General features: G+C 36.3%; 1 protein-coding gene across 2 annotated transcripts; it reads right to left on the bottom strand.

The window, feature by feature from the left end:
* FBXO47 (F-box protein 47) lies at positions 1-27,749 on the bottom strand. 2 transcript variants are annotated; one of them, XM_027518476.1, is made up of 11 exons: positions 27,562-27,749; positions 24,701-24,907; positions 24,011-24,178; positions 19,273-19,349; positions 17,654-17,731; positions 14,588-14,696; positions 9,234-9,410; positions 7,934-8,080; positions 6,731-6,873; positions 4,408-4,567; positions 2,748-3,752 (listed from the first exon to the last, which is right to left on the bottom strand). In XM_027518476.1, exons 2-11 carry the CDS (start codon positions 24,879-24,881, stop codon positions 3,640-3,642), a joined length of 1,353 nt encoding a protein of 450 aa, XP_027374277.1. In that variant the 5' UTR covers positions 24,882-24,907; positions 27,562-27,749; the 3' UTR covers positions 2,748-3,639. The 2 variants fall into 2 exon arrangements, with proteins under 2 accessions (XP_027374278.1, XP_027374277.1); XM_027518477.1 differs by lacking the exon at positions 7,934-8,080 and having other exon boundaries at positions 1-3,752.
* Positions 27,750-27,947: the final 198 nt, after the last annotated feature.

A 27,947-nucleotide genomic window follows, 5' to 3' on the forward strand; every position in this document is an offset into this window, starting at 1 on the left:
TCATGTTTGCTTTTTATTGACATAATGTGGTTTTTCCAGTTACACCTTTTACTGGGCACCTCATGCTTGCTGTAATCTCCAAAGGTGAATAATTATCCTGGCAATAAAATATTTTGTTATTAATAGAAGAACTGGAAGCACCAAGTAAGCCATGAAGGGATGGATAAAGTATAAAATCATGTGCCAACTGTTCATCTTATGGAGAGCCACCTCATAAAACAATTGCTTGAGCTTCCCAAGTACAGTATGTACTACACTGTGAAGATGATAAAGTTGAGGGGTCAGCACAGCATGAGAAGGAATTATCTAAAAAGGTATTAATGATAAAAGTTCTATAGTTTCATAAGGCACAGAGTATTTCTCACAAGATATAAACTTTAGTCTCTAAGAAAATGAGTGTCATTAGATTGTTATTAGTGCTATGTGGTATGATGTCTATGTTTAGAAACAATCAGATCAGATCAGATCAGTCGCTCAGTCGTGTCCGACTCTTTGCGACCCCAAGAATCGCAGCACGCCAGGCCTCCCTGTCCATCACCAACTCCCGGAGTTCACTGAGACTCACGTCCATCGAGTCAGTGATGCCATCCAGCCATCTCATCCTCTGTCGTCCCCTTCTCCTCCTGCCCCCAATCCCTCCCAGCATCAGAGTCTTTTCCAATGAGTCAACTCTTCGCATGAGGTGGCATAGTAAAGATAAATATGATGATGTGTTGTTAAGCTTGTCTTCTAGTGGAAATAAAAACCATCCTGTAAATCAAGCTCAAAAAAGACTGAGGAAACCATTATCAAAAGAGGAAAAAAGCTAGAAACCCAGGTACAGGATAAATTATCTGACCTGTTGACAATTTACATCATTATTTTATCATGACTGTTCTAGAGTGGGTTAGAAGTGGACAGTTGCCCACTGTTTTTAGGCTATTCATTTTGCAAATGCTCCCTTTTTGTGGTGATATGATTGCCTCTACCATCACTTAATCATCAATACTATTGATAATAATATATACTTTTGAAAGTTAATTTCCCACTTTAAAATTTGATATCACATTTCATTGCTGATGACAAATGTATTCAGCAAAAAAAACTGCCAAGTTGAGGAAACTGCAATTTTGGTCTCAAAGATTATCTATTAATAATCAAATGAAGAATTTTCAGTTTACTTTTTATTGGTAACAAGATGATATCATTTATTTACTGTATCCAAAGAATGAATCAGATTTTCTTATGTTCCAAATTTCTGGGGAGGATGAGATAATAATCTCACAATTATTAAGAATAACAAAATAATGTGAGCTAAAAAAAATTTGCTGCAGCAATCACGTCAGGTGAAGTGTATAACACAATTCACAGTCCAGATTAAAAAAAATGTTTTAAATTAAACCATTATTCTTTTGTAAACATGCTGAAAATAACTGCTGTGGAGACTTGGATAATTCAAGAAATCAAAGCAATTTCACAATGTTAAATTTCTTTCTCTAAGGCAATGAACTTAACATCCATCTAGGAAATATTTAAAATATTCACTATTTATATGAAAATTTTTACTTAAAATTTTTTTTCTTTTTTCCCCCATATAATCTAGTATTCTCAATTTGGAATCACCAGTGTTTGATTAAGAAATGGATTAGGCTTTCCAAAGCACGTATGGAAAAAAGAGTGAGAGAAGGGGGAAAAAAAGCTAATTAAAGTGTTATTTTTATATTCTGGTATCTGACAACTTTTAATCCTCATAATTTAGTTGTGGGTGAATCCTTTTTTTTGGGGGGGGGTGAATCCTTAAATTGAAAAGAAGAAAATGAAATCAGGATAAAAGAAAGAACTTTGTGCATAAATATACAAATACTAGACTCTGGAGAAAAAAATTCCTGCTACTGATGGAATTAGTTGGACAAGCCATCAAAGAAAGGCAGTTAATTTCTGACCCCTCAAAATAAAGGTAAGTCTTTTTGCTATTAAAGTGTAGTAAAATCTTGTTACAATTCATATTTTCTCAACAATTTTCACTCATTCTCAACCCTATTAAACCTCTTAACCCTCTTGTCGAACTTGAGAATTTCCCACAATTTCTATCCCAATTCTGTGGGTAATTTCCATATCTTCTAGTTTTTCTTTCCTTCATCAGTTCCAGAGATGATTTAAAATGTCAAGGGCTCAGGAAAAGAAAGTCAGCCTCTGAGGAGTCCAGTGGGAAAGGGTGTATCTTCAGCAGAAGTAAAGTGATCAAACCCAAGGAGAAGAAAATGGGAGATCCAAGAGGGCTCCAGCATTATTTCAGCTCATTGGGCACTATTTTTTCTATTTTAATAGTAAGAGTGATGGTTGCAGATACTAGTCAAACTGAAATAGTCCTGGAGCTTCTTGGAATCCATTTACTTGAGTGAAGATAAACCTCACTCTCTCATGGATTGCTGGAACCATTCATGTTGGAACCATCAAGTCCTAGTATTTAAAATAAGGAGAAAAGCTTTAGGAGCAGAATAGCTACTTTCTTTCACTTTATATTTTCCCTTACTTGCAGTATTTTACTCAAATCCCCAGGAAAGAATAAAAGATGATTTGATTGTGTTAAGATAATATATGCTGCTGCTGCTGCTGCTAAGTCGCTTCAGTCGTGTCCGACTCTGTGAGACCCCATAGACGGCAGCGCACCAGGCTCTCCCATCCCTGGGATTCTCCAGGCAAGAACACTGGAGTGGGTTGCCATTTCCTTCTCCAATGCATGAAAGTGAAAAGTGATCCGACCCTCAGTGACCCCATGGACTGCAGCCTTCCAGGCTCCTCTGTATACCTTCCTCTATTTATAGACTTTTTTAGATTATTTGTCTTAAAGAAGGACTTATATGTGTGTTTGCGCATGTGTGTGTATGTGGTATACACACACACACACATGTATATATACACATACATGTATGGATCTGTATATACACAGAAACATACTTCCTTTGGTTTTTGATCCAAAAAACACAATGTTCTCTGTGAAAGTGAAAGTGAAAGTGAAGTCGTGTCTGACTCTTTGCGACCCAGTGGACTGTAGCCTACCAGGCTCCTCCATCCATGGGATTCTCCAGGCAAGAATACTAGAGTGGGTTGCCATTTCCTTCTCCAGGGGATCTTCCCGACCCAGGGCTCGAACTCGGGTCTCCCACATTGGAGGCAGACGCTTTAACCTCTGAGCCACCAGGGAAGTTTCTTGAATGTTCTCTGTTAATCCTATGCAAAGAGGTGGTAAAAAAAAAAATATGATTTGTATCTGCACAATCCAAAACATCATACTGCAAATCATAAACATCCTAGGCTATGTCTATACAATCTAAGCAAAATGAACATAGACACACTATTTGGGTCTGCTCTAATTATGTAACAGAATTTTCTCTTGCTTTGGAACACTAATGTTGCATTTAGCTTGAGAGGCACAGCTTGTTTTCTAGAGAAATCTCAAAACATTCTTGGGTTTGCCTGTAATTTTTATATTAATAATGATTTAAGCAGTTGCTTCTAGAGTTTTATGCAGCTTTTAAATTCTTAGGTTACTTAGGTGATAAAAAGTCCCAAGGATGCTATTCTTTGAGTGTGGAAAAGTAACACTCTTCTAATCGTTAGTTCAGTGAGGTATTCTCTAACTGCAAAGATTCTGAGTATTTAGGAAGGGAGAACATTCATGGTCAAATACAGGACCTCTTTATGGAAGCTAGCCTGAGCCTGCACAAGATGGAATAAATTCATAAAGCTTCTGTCGTCGTCATCACCATCTCCTATGCCATACACAGGAACAGACATAGAGAAAAGAAAATGACAGTTAAGTTTCTAAATATATGATTTATTCAAAACATACATATTATCCCTAATACTGTGTAACAGAAGACTAGTCAGTGATTTTCATTAAGTTAGATGTTAACAACTGAAATCATGGAATTACATTAAGAGCACTGAACTAGAAATCAGAAAAAAAATATGCTGGTCCATATTTTATTGCTTCTAACTTCATGACCTTGGGCAAGTCAGGTGATTTCTCTAAGCCTTAGTTTTATCCTTGGCAAATTAGGGTTAATTATCATGTTTGCCACCTAATAAAACTGTGAAATAATATAATGTGCAAACTATACAAATAAAGGATATTATTATGATGGTTATAATAGTTGGCCAAGTAAACAGGTTAAGATTTCTTGCTGTGCAGAATTATATTGGTTCCTTTCAGAGCAGACTCTTCAACTTTATGTTTTCCATTAAAACCAATACCAGATTTTAAAAGTGACAATACTAGAAACTAAATATATCTCATGAAAAAACAATGACTGATTTTTCTATTCTTTGCTTAGAAATAAAGGTCTACACAGAATTATATTTGTCTTAAGGGAAGACTAACATGCATTTCACTCACACTTGTGTACCATCTATGTGTATACTCACCAGACATAACTAACTGTAGCATTTCCATTATAGCACATGCAAATCCATCTGCCACACTCTGCAGGAAGTTATTTCTTTCCACTGGAGTGCTAAAGACTTTACAGACTTTTTGCATCATTTTAACTGCCCAATCCATGCAGTATAGTTCTTTCTCAGATACCTGGTTTAGACATACAAACGATTGTGGTAAATTTTCATGTGAAGAAAGTTGTAGAATTTGAAAATAGTACTAACAATTACTGTTTATAAGTTTAACATAATTTAATAACCTAGTATGTTGAGTCTATAAATGGCAAATGCTCTAATATCTAATACTCCTTTGCTTTCAAATGGTACAAATTTTATGGGGAAAAAAGCATGAAGTAAATAAAAGCCTGGTTCAAGATTATTATAGGATACTGTTAATGCAAAAAAATAATATTGAAAACAATTACTGGGAATTCCCTGGTGGTTCAGTGGTTAAGACTCTGTGCTTCCACTACAGGGGGTATGAGTTCTATCCCTGGCTGGGGAACTAAGATCCCACATGCCACACGGCCAAACAAACGCCAATTATTAAACATATGAAAAAAAAAGGCTCCTGCTCATTTACTCATTTATTCAGTAAGTATTCATTGAGCACATGCTAAGAGCTGGGGATACTATGGCAAACCATAAACACAAGGCCTGTATATTCAAGGGATCCAATGAAGGTGACAGACAAACAGGCAATTTCAATAGGCAAGAGAACTCTATGATGCTATTAACTTTCCATCTTGAGACTAGAAGGAATATTTCGCTCTTATTTAAAACATAAATAAAATGAGGATTACATGTTTTTAGCTAAAACTGACTGAAAGGAAAAAGGTTGATTTACTAACATTCTAAATGGCAAATTGTTCACGTAGCCAAATAACGTACAGCATGAAAATAAACTATATAATAATATAACCAAATAATGTTAATCTGACAGGAGAGATTTATTGACTACTTATTATGTATAAATCACTGTATAAGACATTGTGAAAGAAGTAAGTGACACAGTTCTGGATTTCAAAGAGTTTCCCTATTTAGGGAGACAATTACCTCACAAAGATAGTGGCTTAAGAACACCAGTGGTAAATGAAGATAAACAGAAGACAAGTCTGAGGCGATTTAGAGAAAATTAGTGATCAGAGTTGAGATGTTAACCAGAGAAGGCTTCTCCACCCCTAATGGCTTCCTCTCCGTTCCTTTTGCTAGAGTGAGGCCAAAGTCACCTTCCAAGAAGTAAAACTGACAGTGTCGCCCTGCTTCCTAAAACATGTCCGCAATGTGGCTGCTGTGGTTCAGGCTCCGCAGGTCTGCCAGGCCCCTCCCTGCCTGGCCCCTCCCTTCTTATCTAAACCCACCACCTCCTCCTCTTCTGCACATTTTCCCCTTCAGAAATCATACTGAGCTGCTTATAGTTCCCTGAAGACAGCCATGCAATTCCAATTCTCTCTCTTTTTTTAGGACATCTGCTTATTAAAATAAATATTTACATTGAGAATACAGTTAATTTGGTAGCTTTCTTCATATTTTCACATCTTTTAAGAAATAATTATTTACTTATTTAGTTGTGCCAGAGCTTTGTTGCGGCGCATGGGATCTAGTTCCCTGACCAGGGACTGAACCCAGGCCGAGGCAGTGACAGTGCTAAGTCCTAATTACTGGACCACCAGGAAGTTCCCACACTGAATTTATTTATACATACTTTGATACCTCTTAGAAGACTGTGAGCAGCTTTGGTCAGGGATTTGTTCTACTAATTTCCATAGTCCTAAAATCTCACACAGTGTATGGCCCATAGTAAACACTCAATTTGTGTTAAATGAATGGACATTAAATATATTTTTTAATGTTTTATTTTAAAAAACATTTTAACTATATAAAAGTAAAGAGAATAGTATTATAAACCCTTAGTATCCATTCTCCAGCTTCAGCAATTACAAATCTTGTTTCACTTCTACCACCACTCACTTCCACATTCTCTCCCTGATGCCCAGGAAATATCCTGGAGCAAATTATATAGGGTGCTTTATTTTTTTTTTAATGGAATCTAAGGGGAAAAAAAGGATATAACTTGGCAGAGCTGTATAATGACAATCCTGATATGAGATATGGGGAGAGGTTAATATAAGGAATGTCTCCAAATATGATAGTTTTTATATAAATTAAAAATTTTTAAGTATATATAAAAATATACTTAAATACTTATTTTTTCAAAATGTTTTGTACATATTTCAGTTCCTTCATGGCAGTTTCTTGGTAGGTCAGCTATAACGTTAAACAACTTGCTAGAAAAAACTTATTTTTTACTTACCAAAGCCAAAAAGACTATCAGCTTTGCCAGTTCAATGGTGCGTCCATTCACAGCTTTACTAGCCATGAAAGTGAAACAGATATTGTTCCCACTTAGGATTAGGAGACGTGCATTATTCTCCAGAAGCCACTCACGAGGAACCACTTTTATTAAAGGAAAAACAGTATTTAATGAGATATTACATAATAGCTATAGTAAAGATCATTAAATACATGTAATATTATATCACTTTATTGGAAATACAGTTAGTGTCAAAGGAGAATCTTGGAGAAAATGCTTTAGTTTTCCAGTTACAGCCTTTACGAGGCAAAAGAGATTATTGCCAAGTCACAGTGACTCTCACAAATGTACTAGTTATATAGTCAAAGCATTTCTCCCACAAAGGTCAACAGACAAAGTGGTCTAATCTTGGGAAAAGAAATCTTGAGAACTTTAAAAATCTAAAGGATGATGCAGGAATGGGAAACATTGTTTCATCTCTCCTGTACCAAATGGAGAGGGCTTTCCTCTTTTTTTTTTTTTTTCTTGAGGGCTTTCCTCTTAGGCAACATTAGGAGGTGTTTCTGAGAACTTGCAAAATGGGAATAACTAAGATCCAACCAGTCCATTCTGAAGGAGATCAGCTCTGGGATTTCTCTGGAGGGAATGATGCTGAAGCTGAAACTCCAGTACTTTGGCCACCTCATGCAAAGAGTTGACTCATTGGAAAAGTGTCAATTGGAAAAGAAATCCCTCTGATGCTGGGAGGGATTGGGGGCAGGAGGAGAAGGGGACGACAGAGGATGAGATGGCTGGATGGCATCACTGACTCGATGGACGTGAGTCTGAGTGAACTCCAGGAGTTGGTGATGGACAGGGAGGCCTGGCATGCTGCGATTCATGGGGTCGCAAAGAGTTGGACACGACTGAGCGACTGAACTGAACTGAACTGAAGCTAATAAAATAATGAAACTTTCAAATAACAACAACAATGAATAATATCTATAAAATTGACAAGGAAAACCGAAGGAAAGTAAATTGATTATATGCATTCTCTTCAAAAATCAAAAAGTGATTTCTGATAATAAGTCATTTGTTTCCAATTGAGTTGTATGTATAACTTAAAAAAATTTTTTTTAATTGCTTTATGTCCTTACAATTTTATAACTGTATTCTAATAATATGTTTCTATTACTCTATGCGGTAAATTTTTTTTGTTTTTACCTGATAGTTCATCTACAAGACTGATAACATCATCTGCTGTCCATTCTTTGGTGCCTGTGTCATATAGTAATTTAATGGCTTCAGCCAAACCTTTCAGACAGGATTCATCTGTAGGTCCTTCTATCATTTTCTGCCAAACCACCTGTCCTGAATGATAATTGAAACAAAAACTAGGCTATGACAGAACAGTTGCTTCTCTGATAAAGATTATATGGATTATTTAAAAAGGAAATTGGATTGCATAATGAAATCCATTACTTATACATGCTACTTTCATAATGAAAGGTAAATTCTGATAACAGTATAAATTTTAATGTCTCTTACTGATGCAATGAAGCACAGCAACAATAGCTAAATGAAGTAAAGAAAAGGTAGTTTCACCAAGCAAAACACTGTTTATGGTTCAAAGATAATGTTATCCATAACAGAAATTACACAATTGACAAAAATCTTACTAAAATGAAATAAAACCTAGTGATAACCTTCCAAAAAGAGAGCATGCTGTATTTCAGAATCTTCCAGACACTTATATCAAAACTGAATAATCCAGTCAATTTTTTATTGTTTACCTATGACCAATTTTTTTTCTGAATTATACACACAAACAAAATTTGATTGCAGATTGGCTTCCCGCTGCTACGCAACACACTTTAAACTGGTTAAGTCCTGACATAATGCTGTGTGAACAAAAGAAATATATTCATCCAAGCAAATGTAGTGTAATGTAGTATAGAGTTGTATCCACTTTCGTTATTAAGAATGATGAGAGGTCTCTCCTTGTGGCTGCGGCGTGAGAGCACAGTATGAACTATGGCAGCTGGAGTCATGTATTAGTTGAAAGAAGTGTAGCCGAAACTATAACCAAAGGAGGCATTATGCTTCCAGAAAAATCACAAGGAAAAGTATTGCAAGCAATGGTGGTAGCTGCTGGATCCGGCTCTAAGGGAAAGGGTGGACAGATTCAACCAGTTAGCATTAAAGTTGGAGATAAAAGTTTTCCCAGAATATGGAGGCACCAAAGTAGTTCCAGACAACCAGGACTATTTCTTATTTACAGTGGTCACATTCTTGGGAAATATGTTGACTGAAATTGAAATGGCATCATGTGAAGCTGCCCATTCCACTGAAGTTCTGAAATCTTTCATCATGTAAATAATTTCCATGGTTCTCTTTTATAATAACTAATGATATCCAAAAAAAAAAAAGAATGATGAAACTAAGCAGGTATAAAATGATGTTTCCTAAAGTAAAAGTAATTAACCAGCTTTGAAACATACATCCCTAAGAAATAGATGCTCACCATCTTGAGGAGATATAGGTCCGAAGATGATATACAGTAATCTTGCCTGATTCACCATTGGCCATGGTTTCAATATACATGTCAACCAAAACGCAGAATCACTTCGATGGGTCCAGTGATCAAGCAGTACATTCCTACAGAATAGTCTGATCCTTAATTCCAGTTTTCGGGCGCTTCCTATGAAGACAAATTGTAAAGCATTCTTCTTAGATTGATATGCATAATTGTATAGATCAAAGACATACATCATTAATATGCTTTGTACTGAGAATGTTACTTCATTTACTCTAAAAATTTTAGATTATCAAGGAACTACTTTTTAAAACAACTTTACTGGGATACAATTTACATACCATAACACTTACCAATTTAAAGGATATACAGTTCAACCATTTTTCAATATATTCATAGATATATGCAGCTATCACCAAGTTAATTTTAGAACATCATCATTACCTCAAAAAGAAGCCCTGCTCTTTTAACTACACCTCTCCCATCCCTCTGTCCTTTATCACCCACAGCACTAACCACTACTTTCTGTCTCTATAGATTTCCCTATTCTGAACTTTGATTTGAATGAAGTTATATAGTAGATGGTATTTTGTGACTGGCTTCTTTCCAAAGCATGTTTCCAAGGTTCATCCACATTATAGCATGTATCAATACTTCATGCTTTGTTATAGCCAGATAATATTCCATTGTATAGATATGCCACATTTTGTTTATTCATCCATTGATGGTTGTCTCTACCTTTTGGCTATTATGAATAATGTTGCTATTAACATTCATTTACAAGCTTCTGTATGAATATGTTTCTCTAGAGGATATACCTAGGAATAAGATTGCTTGGTCATATGGTAACTCTATACTTAATCATTTGAAGAACTGCCAGGTTGTTTTCCAAAGTGGTTGTACCATTTTGCATTCTGGCCAGCAGTGTATCAGGGCTCCAATTGCCCCACACACTTACCAACAATTGCTATCTGATGTTTTGGTTCTAGCCATCCAAATGGGTATAAAATGGTATCTCATGTATTTTTAAAAACAACTTTATTGGAATATACATATAATTTACATACCATATAACTTTAATGTATATAATTTAGTATATATAATTCAACAGTTTTTGATATATTACATTATTTTCTTAAATTGTGGTAAAATATATATAATCTAAAATTTGCTATTTTAGCCATTTTTAAAGTATAAAATTCAGTGGCATCAATTACAATCATAATGTTGTTCAACTGTTATCACTCTTACCCTATCTAAAACTTATTCTCACCTCAAACAGAAACTCTGTGACCATTAAGCAATCACTCTCCATTCCCCTCTCCCCCCCCAGTCCCAGGTATCCTCTAGTCTACTTTCTGTTATTATGAATTTGCCTGTTCTAGGTGCCTCACAGAAGTGGAACCATACAATATTTGTCCTTTTGCGTCTGACTTATTTCACTTAGCATGTGTTTTCAAAGGTCATCCATGTTGTGGCCTATATCAAAACTTCACTCCTGTGAATTCCCTGGTGGTCCAATGGTTAGGATTCTGTGCTTCCACTGCTGGGGCCCAGGTTCGATCTCTGGTAAGGGAACTAAGATCCTGCAAGCCACATGGTGTGGCCAGAAACTTCACTCCTTTTTATGACTGAATAATATTCCACTGTATATATGCCTCATTTTGTCTATCCATTCATCTATTGATGAACACTTGGGTTGTTTCCTGGTTTTGGCCATTGAAAATAATGTTTCAGTGAATTCTGTTGTACAAGTATTTGTTCAAGTTCCTGCTCTCAATTTCCTTAGTTAGGTGCCTAGGAGTGGAATTACTGGGCCATATATAACTCTACATTTAGTTTTTTGAGGAATGACCAAACTGTTTTCCATGGTGGTGACACCACTTTACATTTTATATTCTTATACTACTTATGATCTACTTACTTGGACATAAGTGTAAATGGAAAGTCTACCAACACACCAAAAAAAAAAAAGTGAAAGTGAAGTCACTCAGTTGTGTCCGGCTCTTTGCGACCCCGTCGGCTGTAGCCTACCAGGCTCCTGCCTCCATGGGATTCTCCAGGCAAGAGTACTGGAGTGGGTTGCCATTTCCTTCTCTAGGGGATCACTTCCTTCTCCAAGGGATCTTCCCGACCCAGGGATCAAACCAGGGTCTCCCACATTGCGGGCAGACGCTTCTGAGCCACCAGGGAAGCCCTCACACCAAGGCCATGTGTAAATAAGTATTTCTTGATGTGTTAAGTCAAGTGTCAAGTAGCTCAGAAGTTTAGAGGAGAGAGATTACTGCAGGTCTAAGGAGATCAGGGAAGATCAAGTAAACTGGGTCTTAAAGGATGAAAAGGAGACATGGCATTTCAGGAAAAAGAGAATGAATGAAAGGTATGAGGTAGAAATGTGTAAGAGGAATCTGTGATACAGAGCAATATCCCTGTGTCAAACTGATACAGAGAGTAGTAGGCAGTAAGTTTGGAAAGGTAGGTTGGGATTAGTATATGAAGAGCAGGATAGTTTGGACTTTATTTTGAAGATATCAATTGCTTAGTGTGCTTAGTTCCTCAGTTGTGTCCGATTCTTTGCAACCCCTTGGACTGCAGCCCACCAGGCTCCTCTGTCCGTGGTGATTCTCCAGGTAAGAATACTGGAGTGGGTTGCCATGCCCTCCTCCAAGGGATCTTCCCAACCCAGGGATTAAACCCAGGTCTCCCGCATTGCAGGAGGACTCTTTACCAACTGAGCCACCAGGGAAACCCAAGAATACTGGAGTGGGTAGTATTCCCACTACTGGAGAAACAGCTACCCTTTCTCCAGGGGATCTTCCTGACCCAGGAATCAAACCGAAGTCTCCTGCACTGCAAACAGATTCTTTACCTGCTGAACTACCAGGGAAGATATCAGGAACTAATAAAGCTTTCTGATCAAGAGAAGGACATGATAAATTAATTTTGCTATTGTTTCACTGGGCTTCTATATCTGCCTTAAAAAATTCTGCCATGATTTGTTTCATAATGAAATATTTCAAGCTGACAGAAAAACAGAGATACTATAACAAACACTGTATACTGATCATCTAGTTTTGTCAAATCTTTTTGTTATATTTGCTTCAGAATTAAAAAAAAAACATTATTCATACAGTTAAAACTTCTTGTTTATCAGTCCCAATTCCCTTCTTCCCTAGAGATAATCACCATCTTGAATTGGGTTTTGTTCCTGCTGTATTAATCAGTGCTTTCTAGAGAAACAAAAGTAGCAGGATGTGTATATACACATAGGATTTGTCTTGCTTATGCAGATCACTGAAGCTTGTCAAGTCCATAATCTACAGGGTAGGCTGGCAGGCTCCAACAAGGTGGGGACTTCTAATTCAAGTCCAGTCTGCTGGCAGAATTCTTTCTTGTTTGGGGAGAAGAGTCATTTTCTATTAAAGCCTTCAAGTGATTGGATGAGGCCCACCCACATTATGGAGGGTAATCTGCTTTACTCAAAGTCTACTGAGTTAAATGTCAATCTTATCTAAAGAATAATTTCAAACATCTAGAATAATGTTTGATTAAATATCTGGGTACCATGGACTATTGAAGTTGACACACAAAATTAACTATCATACCTCCCAACTATGTTCTTATATTTTTTTACATATGTATATAACCATAAAGAATATATAGAACTATTTTACATGTTTTTAATATGTATATAAATGGTACCATATTAAAAGTATTGTTTGGTAGGCTTTTCTCTCAAATTATATTTTGAGATTTATCCATATTAAAAATACACATGGCTCTAGTTAACTCATTTTAATTGTGTAAATATGCCACAATTCATTTATCCATTCTCTTGACAACAGGCATTAGGTTGTTGGCAGTCTTCCCTGTAATGCTCATTCTTATACATGTCGCCTTGTGCACACTGTGGGAGTTTCTCAGAGTGACAGTGCTAAATTATAGATTTCTTTTAATTTTTAAAAATGATATATTTCAGGTATATATAAAGGTTTAAAGAATATTATAATGAACACCTTTGTATCCTCCACCAGTTTAAGGAATAAAATATTATTAATATGGTTGAAGACCCTCTGAGCTCATCTCTTTCTGTAATTACAGGCCACTTCTGCCTCACTATTTGATTTAGTGTTTATCATTCCCTTACATCTCTTTGTCCTCTTTCTACAAGTAAACACTGCAGTTTATTTTAAAATACACTTTAGGAGAAGGCAATGGCACCCCACTCCAGTACTCTTGCCTGGAAAATCCCATGGACGGAGGAGCCTGGTGGGCTGCAGTCCATGTGGTCCTAAGAGTCGGACACGACTGAGCGACTTCCCTTTCACTTTTCACTTTCATGCATTGGAAAAGGAAATGGCAACCCACTCCAGTGTTCTTGCCTGGAGAATCCCGGGGACGGGGGAGCCTGGTGGGCTTCCGTCAATGGGGTTGCACAGAGTTGGACACGACTGAAGCAACTTAGCAGCAGCAGCAGCAGCCCCTTCTTCTTGAGTACACGAATCTGCAGCATTTTTAGATAAGAAAATCCTGGGTTCCATCCACAACTCTGCAGCCTCCTAATTAGATGACCTTGCCAGTCACCTAACTGTGGATGTCAGTCACCTTCCATCCCACTTTCCCCTACACTGACACTCAGAAACTTGAAATATCCTCTCTTCACTTTATGGTCATTGATAAGAACATGGAAGTGTTCCTAGAGAGTTGTATTTAAGCTTTTTGCTGTGAAGCATTTTGTACAATCAAGAAAAATATATTTCTTATGCCCTCAAATATATGTGGTACGTAATAAAAATCACTATTTGTGTTAAAACTAGGTAAAACCCAGCACAAACCAATTATAATTTTGTCAAATTTGTTTTAATATTTCAGATTTCCATATTTTGAATAAAAGAATATGCATTTACTATTCTTCTAATACTATGAAAATGTAATGCAGAAATGTTATTGTGCATTTTAATATTACTTTCCAAGAATATCCAAGTGCTTTAAGTTAAGAATCTTTAGTTGATATAGGAACAGGGGATGGGGGACTAAAAGTTGTTGTTTTTGTTTAATATTCTTGGTTAATATTCTGTTTCTCAGTTTTTTACCAAAACAGTGTGTGTCATATTGTTTGTCTTTGGTTTTTAAAAGTTACTGTTTAATTAAATTAGTGTTCATAATTTTTTAGGAAGTTTTTTTCTTGTTGATTTAGATTGCTATATAATAGGAATAAAAAGGGAAGCTTTCTGCTGGAATTACTTGAAAACAAACAAACAAAAAAAAAACACTTTAGAACTATGTTATTTTTTTCTATTTTAATCTCCGTATAATGTCATCTCTGAATTTTAGTTCTTTACCTGGTTTGCTGCAGACCACTGTCTGCATCTTGCGGGACAGATGAGTCAGCTCACATAAGAAATTATAAACACGATGGCACTCGAGTTCATCCCAACCTGCGGTTAAGGTCTGAGAGTGATAAAATAAAGGAAACATTGCAGATATTCAAACCATCAAATCAAAACATAAGTCACTATTGCCTTATGACCATCAGCTGTTGCAGCACAAAATCAGGGTGATGTGCAATTTTTATCCAGTATGGGACTGTTAAAATTCATAGGAAATTTTATATTAAACGAAACCTAGAAATGCTCCAAAATCCAATTTCTTTGTGGTTGCATTGAGAGTCTCTTTTCAGAGAACTAAATGGTATTGAATCCTGACCTCTGACAGTTATGAGGAAAATAACAAAGAAAGGCCCAAACCCTAGAGCACTTTAGATACCTGACTCACAACCATACCGTGACTTAGTTTCAGACTACAGTAGAATTTAAATCAATCCCTTACGACTATACAGTGGAGGTGATGAACAGATTCAAGGGATTAGATCTGGGAGACAGAGTTCCTGAAGAACTATGGATAGAGGTTTGTAACATTGTACAGGGGGTGGTAACCAAAACCATTCCAAAGAAAAAGAAATGCAAGAAGGCAAAGTGATTGAGGTGGCTTTACAAATAGCTGAGAAAAGAAGAGAAGCGAAAGGCATGGGACAAGGGGAAAGATATACCCAAATGAATGCAGAGTTCCAGAGAATAGCCAGGAGAGATAAGAAAGTCTTCTTAAGTGAACAGTACAAAGTAATAAAGGACAACAGTAGAACTGGAAAGACTAGATATCACTTCAAGAAAATTGGAGATATCAAGGAACATTTCATGCAAGGATAGGCACAATAAAGGACAGAAATGGTAAGGATCGAAGAGAAGCAGAAGAGATTAAGAAGAGGTGGCAAGAATACAAAAAACTATACAAAAAAGGTATAAATGACTCACATAACCAGATGGTGTGGTCACTCACCTAGAGCCAGACATCCTGAAGTGTGAAGTCAAGTGGGCCTTAGGAAGCATTGCTACAAAGCTAGTGGAGGTGATGGAATTCCAGTTGAGCTATTTCAAATCCTAAAAGTTGATGCTGTTAAAGTACTGCATTCAAAATTCCAGCAAATTTGGAAAACTGAGCAGTGGCCACAGGACTGGAAAAGGTCAGTTTCCATTCCAGTCCCAAAGAAGGGCAATGCCAAATAATGTTCAAACTACCTAACAATCGTACTCATTTCACATGCTAGCAAGGTTATGCTCCAAATCCTTCAAGCTAGGCTTCAGCAGTACGTGAACCGAGAAATTCCAGGTATACAGGCTGGGTTTAGAAAAGGCAGAGGAACCAGAGACCAAACTGCCAACATTCGCTGGATCACAGAGAAAACAAGGAAATTCCAGAAAAACATCTACTTCTGTTTCACTAACTACACTAAGTGGATCACAACAAACTGTGGAAAATTTTGAAAGAAATGGGAATACCAGATCACCTTACCTACTTCCTGAGAAAACTGTATGCAGGTCAAGAACCAACAGTTAGAACCAGACATGAAACAACAGACTGCTTCAAAATTGGGAAAGGAGTATGACTGTATATTGTATATACAGCCTGTATATATATATATATATAAAGACTGTATATTGTTATCTTGTTTATTTAACTTCTATGCAGAGTACATCATTTGAAATACCAGGCTGGATAAATCCCAACCTGGAATTAAGATTGCTGGAAGAAATATCAACATCCTCAGATAAGCAGATGATACCACTCTAATGGCAGAAAGTGAAGAGGAACTAAAGAGCCTTTTGATGAGGGCAAAAGAGGAGAGTGAAAAGCTGGCCTGAAACTCAACATTGTAAAAAAAGAAGATCATGACATCCGGTTCCATTACTTCATGGCAAATAGATGAGGAAAAGTGGAAACCGTGACAGATTTTCTTTTCCGAAGTCACTGCGGACAATGACTGCAACTATGAAATTAAAAGATGCTTGCTCCTTGGAAATAAAACTATGAAAAACCTAGAGAGCGTATGAAAAAGCTGTGACATCACTTTGCTGACAAAGGTCCACATGGTCAAAGCTATGGTTTTTCCAAGAATCATGTATGGATGTGAGAGTTGGACCAGAAAGAAAGCTGAGCGTCAAAGAATTGATGCTTTCAATTATGGTGCTGGCAAAGACTCTTGAGAGTCCCCTGGACTTCAAGGAGATCAAACCAATAAATCCTAAAGGAAATCAACCCTGAATATTCATCAGAAGGACTGATGTTGAAGCTCCAATACTTTGACTACTTGATGCGAAGAGCCGACTCATTGGAAAAGATCCTGATGCTGAGAAAGCAAAAGGAGAAGGGGGTGGCAGAGGATGAGATGGTTAGATAGCATCACTGTCTTAATGGACAGAAATTTGAGCAAACTCCAGGAGATAGTGAAGGACAACGAAGCCTGAGGTGTTGCACTCCATATCCGACTCTGAAATCCCATGGACTATAGCCTGCCAAGCATCTCTATCCATGGTATTCTCCACACAAGAATACTGGAGCAGATTATCATGTCCTTCTCTAGGGGAACTTCCCAACCCAGGGATCGAACCTGGGTCTTTTTTGTCTCCTGCTTCAGCAGGCAGGTTCTTTACCACAAGCACCACTTGGGAAGCCCCATACTAAAATCAGTTGTATCTATCATTTCCTATAGTCACAATTTTTAAAATACAGTTGATTTCTAAAATCACATCCCAATAACTAGCCCAAGACTTAAAATTCATTACACATCCACACTCTGTACCCCACAGTATTTCCAGTCATTACAATTGGCTGGAAACTTCAAGGACATTGGTATAGAGCATATAAATGTTAAACATTTCTTACTAGTGAGAAATCCAAGAAGAAAACCTGAGGTGGCAAACATATTAACACATTCTCAAACCTTTACAATGTTATTTTGTTTTCTTTTTAGATTATTATCACTTTTATTATTTTATAGACAGATTACATACTCTACTTATTAACAGTTCAAAAAGAATTCCTTTTCTTCTTTCAGTAAATAAAAAATGTACCTGTAAAAATATGCCATAACATAGCAATCCTACACATTGCAAAGGAGCTGCACATCCATTGAATTTAAAACAGGAAACCTATAAAGAGAACAACTATTAATTCCTCCTTTTCAGTGCAACTGTACAATGATCTGACATTCAAATTAAGTGGAAATATGTAATGACCTTTTTCAATCTTAACTGAAAATAACTAAAACACTATATAACTGATTAGTATCATGTTACATAGGTGGAGGATTATGAAAGAAGTATAGAACAAAGTCTCTGCCTCAAGGAGCTCACAATTTATTTAGGCCAATATACATACCTGAAGTTATTTTTACATTTCAGGTTAGAATATGTATAAGTGCTGCAATGACCAAATACACATATCAGACATGATGAAATCAGGGAAAGGATCATTCTGAGAATGATTTAAAAAGCTTATGAAGGATGTAAAACAAGTAATGTCTTTGAGTGGGATTCAAATATAATGAATAGATAGTATTGGTGAGGAAACAATAAAGGGAAAATTGTATAGAGATAAAAATAAAAAAGGTTCATTTGGAAAGAAAGATATGAGCAGCTTAGTCAGGCTCAAGATAGTAGGAATTAAGCTTGCACTGTCAAAGTGAAGTCGCTCAGTCGTGTCCGACTCTTTGCCACCCCATGGACTGCAGCCTCCCAGGCTCCTCCATCTACAGGATTTTCCAGGCAAGAGTACTGGAGTGGGTTGCCGTTTCCTTCTCCAGAGGATCTTTCTCCAGAGGATCTTTCTCCAGAGGATCTTTCTCCAGAGGATCTTTCTCCAGAGGATCTTTCCAACTCAGGGATTGAACCCGGGTCTCCCACATTGCAGGCAGATGCTTTACCCTCTAAGCCACCAGGGAAGCCCCTGTCAAGGAGAACCTAAATACCACCTGTGGACTTTGGACCTTATTGTGATGAAATTGAGTAACCACTGGAAGATTTTTAAGCAAGAAAATTAAATTGATGAAAGTGATTCAGCATACAGAATGTCTTGGGGAGTGAAGAAATGAATGGTAGGAAGATCATCTTGGAAGTTGCTGCAATAACCTAGAGGCTGAACTTAATGCAAACACTGACATGAAAAAAGCCAGTGGAAACAGTTTGCATACTATTGAGTGTAAAACTGAATCAGCAATAGTAGATATATACTTGGACTTATATAATAAAACTCAATGTCTAACAGAGATTATGCCCTAACACATTAATACACATTTCCAAATCATAAATTGTCATAAAAGGTTTGTCATTTTATATATTTAAAATGCTTTTAATATTTAAACAGTAAAATGTTAACATTTGGAAATTGTTTCCATTTTAATAAAATATCTACATCATCACTTTAAAACATCTTCAGAATTCCCACGAGGTAAAAATACTTTTACTACTTTGATAAACCTAATAAACTTGAGTGAAAATACTCCTATACTACATTTTGGTGTTTTATAATCTGAGTACTTGGTAAAGTATTAATTATCATCAATCAATTTTTAGTACTAATTCATGAAATTCCATAAAAATAAATACAGATTTAAAACAAGTATAAGACATTAATAATAAAACATCTTTACTGGAAATCAAGATTGTGAACTATTTTAGAAGTATGATCTTACATCTGCAAGTATCTTGTGAATGTACTTTAGTCTTTCCTTTGTGGGTAGCAGCAATGTACATCTTTTAAATAGTAGACCTGAGAAAGTAAAGAGACACATGAAAGAAAACAACAACAATGTAATTAACTTAAGAATATCTATAACTCACAGCATAATGTTTCCTGAAAGTGAGATGTACCTTAACGGACTGTGAGCTGATACCAGTGTTTTTAAGGGGAAGTTTGGGAGGAAGGGTGCACAACGCTTGTAATACATGTGTTTACCAAGGATGATTCTGGTATTCACCCAAGAGGCTATGACATGAAATCTTACAAAAAACTGTGAAATTGGTGCTATAGAATAGATTTAAGAAAGTATTTCAATTTAAAAAGATAACAATGGTGGACTCCATGGACTGTAGCCTGCCAGACTCCTCTGTCCATGGGATTCTCCAGGAAAGAATACTGGAGTGGGTTGCCATTTCCTTCTCCAAGGGAGGTCTCTTGCACTGCCGACAGATTCTTTACCCACTGAGCTACAAGGGAAGCCCCCCAAAAGACAACAATAACCAAATACAAAACACAATTGGGAAACTCTACTGTCTTTATTCCATAGAAAACATTTTCCAGTATCTCTTTTTTTTTCCTGGTATCTCTTAAAATTAGCCTCATGTCCACAAGGGAAAATGTTTTAAGAATTGCTAATGGAAAGAGTGAGAGAAGAGATTTTGTATTCTTTTCTCCAAATACTGTACAAAACTTAGTCATAAGTACTTGAAATTTCAGAGATTAGAAGGCTTTTTTCCCTCACAGAAAGTATCCAGTTTGGATGAAATATTTATTTATTTCTTTAAAGATATCCTTTTATGGGGCTCACATGTTAAGAATGTATAGAATTTTGTGTTTACATATTTTTTTTAAAAGCCTTTAATTTCCCAGTGAGCTATGTAACTTGAACTACAGTGACAGGAAGTGTATAATTTGTTTTCTCAAACTTTAAGTGTTCTGTTCTCCTAAAATGGCAATATATTAACATTCCTATAAGGGCAAATATCCTCAAACTAAAAATAAGACATATGGTAAGAAAATGCATACCTGAATATCATGACTTTCTTTAGTCTTCATCTTCTCTGCATTTACTTTTTTACATAATACAAAAAACTATATAATTCTTTAGAATCTATGGGAATTGAACTTATTTTTAGAAGTTGCTATGTTTGGGCAACACATTACCAGGATTGCATTTTAAAGATAAACTCTTCTTATTTTTGTACATAAAAAGACATTTTCAGTGTTTGGCTTTCGGGCTGAGTTCTTTTCCTTTCATGTTCTGGCATCCAGTCTCAAGGCATATCATAGCCGGGGAACTGTAAACTCTAATTGCATGCTGGTTGCTTTTTTAAATGCAGAATGCCTATTTTTAAGGGTTGCAATTTCTCATAAAAACCAATGCCAGTTGACTTATTTATTTTTTAACACAGGTGCTCTGTTATATCCTTTAGAGACCAACTTCTTTAATTTCTTCTCACTAAAATAGATCAGATGTACTGTTCTTTTCACACTGGCCATCTGCTCTGTTTTGTATGAAGCAGCAAATTAAAATGTATAAACCTCAGAATGCAGAATTGTGAAAATGTTATTTTAATGTCGGAAAACAAGAACACAGGAATGGCAATGTGAGGAAATGGTAAGTACATCAAACATTTATCTAAAGAATCAGTCATAAGCTAGCTGTCTGCACCAAATTTAAATGGAAGGTTGAAATCATTACATGAATAAAACCACATTTAAAAGCTACCTTTAAAGATCAAAACATATCTGTATTTTTAACTGAATTATCCACATAATTGTCTTAATGCTTTTTGTTTGTTTATGCAATTGAGCCTGATCAGAGAGAAAAAAATTCTTTCTAATTAAACTAAAGAATAAGCTTTTCCCAAGAACCACTTCCTCCACAACTGATGATGTTTGAAAAAAGATATTTACAATAAGTGGCAAAAAGTAATTGATGTATTCATTTGCAAGCTTTACTAAGCTTAATCATAAGTACTGAAAGCAATAACATTGTAACTAGATCACATACTTTTCATTTAGTCTTATTAAGTATACTTATCAAATACAGTTTGATGTATTTCACATCTATGCAGTCTTATTTCACTATTTGAAAACTAGGCATCCTTGGGATACTAAAAGGTAATATTCACTTAACTTACTCTCAACATCAGATATTTTGTTTCATTGCCATGTTTTGATTAACTACAGGTAGCTTCATAATTAAACTGGTGTCATTAAGTCAAGTCAAAATTAGAATTTTATTCTCATTCTCAGGAAGAATGAAATCAATGAATGGGATGAAAGATATAAACGATTACAAATCTAGGGAAGAAACCGTCCACAACTTCCTTTGCTAAAGTTAATTTAATAATAGCATAATGATTTATTAGTAAATGCATAGCATCCTTAAGAGAGGAAACCATTGTTTCTGATAACAGAATAAGTGATTTTCCACAATAATATATTTAAATTTATTTTATGTTTTAAGAACTAGATTATGGTTGAAAAGGAAAAGAAATACAGAGATAAAACTCATCATATCCACACAAAGTAAAGCATAGAAATACATCAATTTCCTAAACTGGTAAGCCACCAGATGATAAGCTTCGATGACATTGTGTCCACATGAAGTCACAAGGACAGACACTTTAAAGTGCATTCTCATCTTTAAAGATAATGTAAAGGACTGTGGTCTGAGAAGGCCTTACAAATAGCTGAAAAAAGAAGAGAAGTGAAAGGCAAAGGAGAAAAGAAAAGATACACGCATCTGAATGCAGAGTTCCAAAGAATAGCAAGGAGAGATAAGAAAGTCTTCTTAAATGAACAATGTGAAGAAATAGAGGAAAACAATAGAATGGGAAATACTAGTCTCTTCAAGCAAACTAGAGATACCAAGGGAACATTTCATGTAAAGTAGGCATAATAAAGGACAGAAACGGTATGGACCTAAAAGAAGAAGAAGAGATCCAGAAGAGGTGGCAAGCATACACAGAAGAACTGTACAAAAAAGGTCTTAAAGACTCGGATGACCACAATGGTGTGACCATTCACCTAGAGCCAGATATCCTGAAGTGTGAAGTCAAGTAGGCCTTAGGAAGCATTACCACAAACAAAGCTAGTGGAGGTGACGGAATTCCAGTTGAGCTATTTCAAATCCTAAAAGATAATACTGTTAAAGTGCTGCACTCAATATGCCAGCAAATTTGGAAACTCAACAGTGGCCACTGGACTGGAAAAGGTCAGTTTCCATTCCAGTCCCAAAGAAGGGCAATGCCAAAGAATGTTCAAACTACCTAACAATCACACTCATTTCACATGCTAGCAGGGTTATGCTCAAAATCCTTCAAGCTAGGCTTCAACAGTATGTGAACCGAGAACATCTAGATGTACAAGCTGGGTTTAGAAAAGGCAGAGGCACCAGAGATCAAATTGTCAACATTTGCTGGATGATAGAGAAAACAAGGGAATTCAGGAAAACATCTGCTTCTGCACTGACTGCACTAGAGCCTTTGACTGTGTGGATCATAACAAACTGGAAAATTCTGAAAGAGACGGGAATACGAGACCACCTTACCCATCTCCTGAGAAATCTGTATGCAGGAAAAAAAGCAACAGTTAGAACTGGACATGAAACAACGGAATGGTTCAAAATTCAAAAAGGAGTACAAGGTTGTATACTATCACCTGCTTATTTAACTTATATGCATCATGTGAAATGCTGGGCTGGATGAACCCCATGCTGGAATCATGACTGCTGGGAGAAATATCAATAATCTCAGATATGCAGATGACACCACCCCAGTGGCAGAAAGCGAACAGGAATTGATCAAGTTTCTTGATCAAGGTGAAAAAGGAAATTGAAAAAGCTAACTTAAAACTCAACATTCAAAAAATGAAGATCGCGGCATCCAGTCCCATCACTTCATGGCAAATAGATGGGGAAAAAGTGCAAACAGTGACAGACTTTCTTTTCTTGTGCTCCAAAATCACTGTGGATGATGACTGCAGTCATGAAATTAAGAGATGCTTGCTCCTTGGAAGAAAAGTTATGACAAATCTAGACAGTGTATTAAAAATCAGAGACATCACTTTGCTGACAAAGGTCTGTACAGTCAAAACTATGGTTTCTCCAGTAGTCACGCAGGGATGTGAGACTGGACCATAAAGAAGTCTGAGCACCAAAGAAATGATGCTTTGAATTTGTGGTGCTGGAGAAGACTACCGAGAGTTCCTTGGACAGCAAGGAGATCAAACCAGTCAATCCTAAAGGAAATCAACCCAGAATATTCATTGGAAGGACTGACACTGAAGCTGAAGCTCCAATCCTTTGGCCACCTGATGTGAAGAGCCGACTCACTGGAAAAGACCCTGAGGCTGGGAAAGACTTAGGGCAGCAGGAGAAGAGGGTGACAGAGGATGAGATGGTTGGATGGCATCAACAAGACTTTGAGAAAACTCCGGGAGATTCTGAAAGACAGGACCCCTGGTGTCCACAGGGTCGCAAAGAGTTGGACACAACTGAGCGACTAAACAATAAACAAAAGGATTGCTGCTAAGGGAAAGTCCTCACACTGGAAGAGTAAAAGTGTCATGGAAATAGGAAGTATTCCATTTCCCACAGGCCTTACAGAATTGCATGATTAAAACCCCCTTAATTAAGTATAGTTCTTTATCTGTTACAATTCTCATTATATTACATAAATTACCTAGAGATCTGTAGTGTTCCACTATAGCGGTGTCTTCTCTGTCAGGCAGCTCAAGGTCATGAAAATCCTGTAGTAAAAGTCTTTTGCTTCCTGATGAGGTTGAGATATAATTAATAATGTGCTGGCTGACTGTTTTGGACACCATGCTTAGCATGCTGATATCCTTCACTATCAAAAGAAATATACACATATACATATATGTAAATGGCTTAAATACAAGAACATCACTATTAGCAGTCTATGAACTTACAAGTTAGCTCATTAATAATACTACTAAATAATACTACTATTAATAATACTACTAAAAATAAATAATTAAAGTGGGGAAAAGGGAAAAATCTTAAAATTGTTTGAAATCTAGTTCTCAATGAATTAGAAACATTTGGGGATGTAACACTCAAATTACCATGTCATAATTAGAAGCATACTTTAAGGAGTTTGAGTGTCATATTTTATCCGAGTACCACTTACCTAACAATGATGAAATTTTAAAAAGTAAACTAAATGTGAACACGGACAGGGAGGCCTGGTATGCTGCAGTCCATGGGATTGCAGAGAGTTGGACATGACTGAGAGACTGAACTGAACACCATTAACATTCTAGCGGGGTCTAAGATGACAAAACTACTTCTTGGGGAAAATAAAATATTCCAGTGTCCAGGTTGCCTACTTATAGTCGCCAAACCTCACCTGACAAATATTTTAGAATTATTTGGAATATTTCCAATGGCAAGGCTTTAAAATTTCCAAGCGTTGATAAGGGCTGAGAATCTGAGTCAAAGGTGTTGGAAAAACAGCTGGATCGACGACTACTACGTCTATATTTCTGGTTAGGAATCAAAGTGAAACTGGTATTTACTCTAGACGTCATCCTCTTCCTTATCTCATGAATTTACTCTGATTAGAAAACAAAAGCACAAGAGACAAAGAAAAAAGGAAATTATATTGATGAAGCGATGTTGTTTCTTTAAATAGAAAGATTCATATTTTGATGGGTAATAGTTATCTCTCTATAGTTACAGAACTTTTAATGTGATGCCCAATATAGGGCATTCCAACCAGTAGAGTCTATTTATTCATTCCAGCATAATATGAAATATTTAAAAATCTTTTCCCTCTTAGCCAGATATTTCAGACAGAGTTTTAGTAGAAAATGAGATATGTATTTAGATGAAATGTATTCTAAGAAAAGAAATGTGACATTTTCAAAAAGCAAAAAAATTAACACAAAAATTATAATTTCAATCCATTCAATATTTGTCAATTAGTATGTTGTTTTTACTTTAATTCTTAAAAAATTCAAAGTATTAATGTAGAATTAAAACTTTTTCTATTTTTTAAAAACAATACTGACATGTTCTTTTGTTGGAAACAATAAAGACAGATTAAAAAACAGACTTTAGTTTGTAGCTTTTTAAAACTGACTAGCTCTAACAGATTAAGATGGTTTCATTATGATTCACTATGTGTGATGAAATCAAAGTTTTATAAAATTAATAAGACTAGAATAAATTAATAATTTTCCCTCAATTCCACTTTTGTTTAATAGCAGCTTATAATGAAACTTCAATACTTTGGCCACCTGATGCGAAGAACTGACTCATTGGAAAAGACCCTGATGCTGGGAAAGATTGAAGGTGGGAGAAGGGGATGACAGAAGATGAGATGGTTGGATAGCATCATTGACCCGATGGACATGTGTTTGAGTAAGCTCTAGGAGTTGGTGATGGACAGGGAAGCCTGGCGTGCTGCAGTCCATGGCGTTGCAAAGATTGGACACGACTAAGCGACTGAACTGACAAGTCTTAGGAAGGATCTACATAACTTATTTCAAACTAAACATTTCATAGAAAGAATTTTATTGAAGTTACTAGTAATTCACTTACACTAAACAATAATTCTTTTTAAAAAATGTTATCACACACAGTGACTTTGTGTCTTTCCTTTTCCTATTCAGAAAACACTCTTTTGTAAATATGTAAATATGTACATGCATATGTACACATGCATAACTATAACTCCAATCTAGGGCTCCTTATTTCTGAAGAAACAACTAAGACATTTCATCAAAGAGTTACAAATATATCTGACCAAAATGCATTTTCTCCTTTTGGCACAAAATTGCTAAAAAATCACATTGCTACTTATTCATCTAAAAGGTTTCGTGTCAATTTACATCAATTTAAAATCAGCTGTATAATTGAAAATGTGGCCAAGAAATTTAGTGCTTAGTGAAAAGTATATTGTGAATTTCCCTTAAAACTATACCCTACATAGTGCTTTGCTAGTAGATATTTTTAAATAATCATTAAAATTACACAAGTAACATGCACTGTCAAAAATTTTTACAAAATACAGCAAAACAAAAAGAAGAAAATTAAATTCATTTGGTTTTTAGCACAAAATCAAGCCCTTTGGCTCATAACATTCTAGAGTTTTCCATATGTTTCTTTTTTACAAAAACAGAGGAAATCACTGTTCACACTATTTTGTAATCCTTTTCAGTTGTAATTAAAATTGTCATTTCTTTCCATACCAATAGTTATATTTCTACAAGTATATATTTTTAAAAGGACTGCATGGGATTTCACCAAATGAAAGAATATTAATTTATTCAATCCATAAGATTATTTTTTTTTGGGGGGGGAGGATGGAGGTACTTTTTTTTTATTTTAATAATTTTATTTTTAAACTTTACATAATTGTATTAGTTCTGCCAAATATCAAAATGAATCCGCCAAAGGTATACATGTGTTCCCCATCCTGAACCATCCTCCCTCCTCCCCATAAGATTGTTTTTAACTTCTCACAGTAGGCATTTAAGAACATTTTTCATTATAGTAAAATATACACCTGGCCTAGGTTTTGTTCTGTTTCTCTGAGCACTGTGTAACCTGGGACTTGGGTGGGAGCCTGCGGGCTCTTCAGAAACTCACTGACACCTAAAACCTGGGGGGCTTTAGTGTGTCAACCACACACTATATATTTTTAAACCTCTGAGAGAAGTTAAAATACAGTGATCTAAATCCTGCTAAAACTAAAGTCTCCTCTTACAATTCCTTCTTTTTCTCAGTCAGACCTGAACGTTCCAGGGTAGATAACAAGACTTCCTGATAATCCTAAAGGTGTAATCCCAAATAATTTCTGGTTTCCTCTCAGCCCTCTAGAGAGTGAGAATCACGAACCCAAATAATCGTAATACGATGACGTTTCAATGCCCTGTTCCGTCTCACTACTTTTGCCCACGTTTGAAAGGCTTTAAGTACCTCTTGGATGAACTTTTCTCCCTCTTCTCTGAGAAAACCTTCCAATAGCAATTCAGCAGGATTTCTATTTTGTTTTAACATAAGAAAACCCTTTGAAGAGACCCATCCCCCCGTGCTCCGGAATAAGCTCAAAATATCTTCAAAGAGGTAAACCAGAGAGGCCATAAAAGAAAAACTTTCCAATTTAAGAGTCAAACCACACTGGGATGCATTTTTGACTGTCTCCAGTCCATGGAAAGATGAAACTTATCTCTAGAAATTATTGGGGAAAAAAAAATTTTTTACCACAGATTTTGACAGTTTTCCGGCTAAAGGATCACAGGAAAATGGGACTTGGTCGTTCTGCCCCACCTCCTCAAATTTCTTAATATTTAGAAAAGAAAATTTCCTCAAGGTTTTGTCGCCAGGAAGAGGGAACGTCCAGCTCCCGTCGGCTCCGAAGCTGCGTTCCAGTCTCGCAGGCGCCCCCTTGGCCTCGAGAATATTTTAGAATCCTCCCAGGAGCCCCAGCGGGAAGAAGGCCCCGCCCCCGGACCCCATAGTGCCGTCCTCCGTGAGGAATATTTTAGAACCCTCCCTGAGCTCCCTCAGAAAGGAGACTCCGCCCCCTTATAAATATTAAGGACCCCCCCCAAACACACACACACAGATCCACCCACTTCATGAATAAT

The sequence above is a fragment of the Bos indicus x Bos taurus genome, chromosome 19, assembly GCF_003369695.1.
Source record: "Bos indicus x Bos taurus breed Angus x Brahman F1 hybrid chromosome 19, Bos_hybrid_MaternalHap_v2.0, whole genome shotgun sequence".
NCBI classification, from domain to species: Eukaryota; Metazoa; Chordata; class Mammalia; order Artiodactyla; family Bovidae; genus Bos; species Bos indicus x Bos taurus.

Coding starts and splice junctions, on each gene's coding strand:
- FBXO47 (XM_027518476.1), bottom strand. CDS start 24,881: ATGACGTCTAGAGTAAATACCAGTTTCACTTTGATTCCTAACCAGAAA. Junction 19,350..24,010: donor GGAACACTACAGATCTCTAG/GTAATTTATGTA, acceptor TTACTTTCTCAG/GTCTACTATTTAAAAGATGT. Junction 14,697..17,653: donor GTTATGGCATATTTTTACAG/GTACATTTTTTA, acceptor TATCACTCTCAG/ACCTTAACCGCAGGTTGGGA.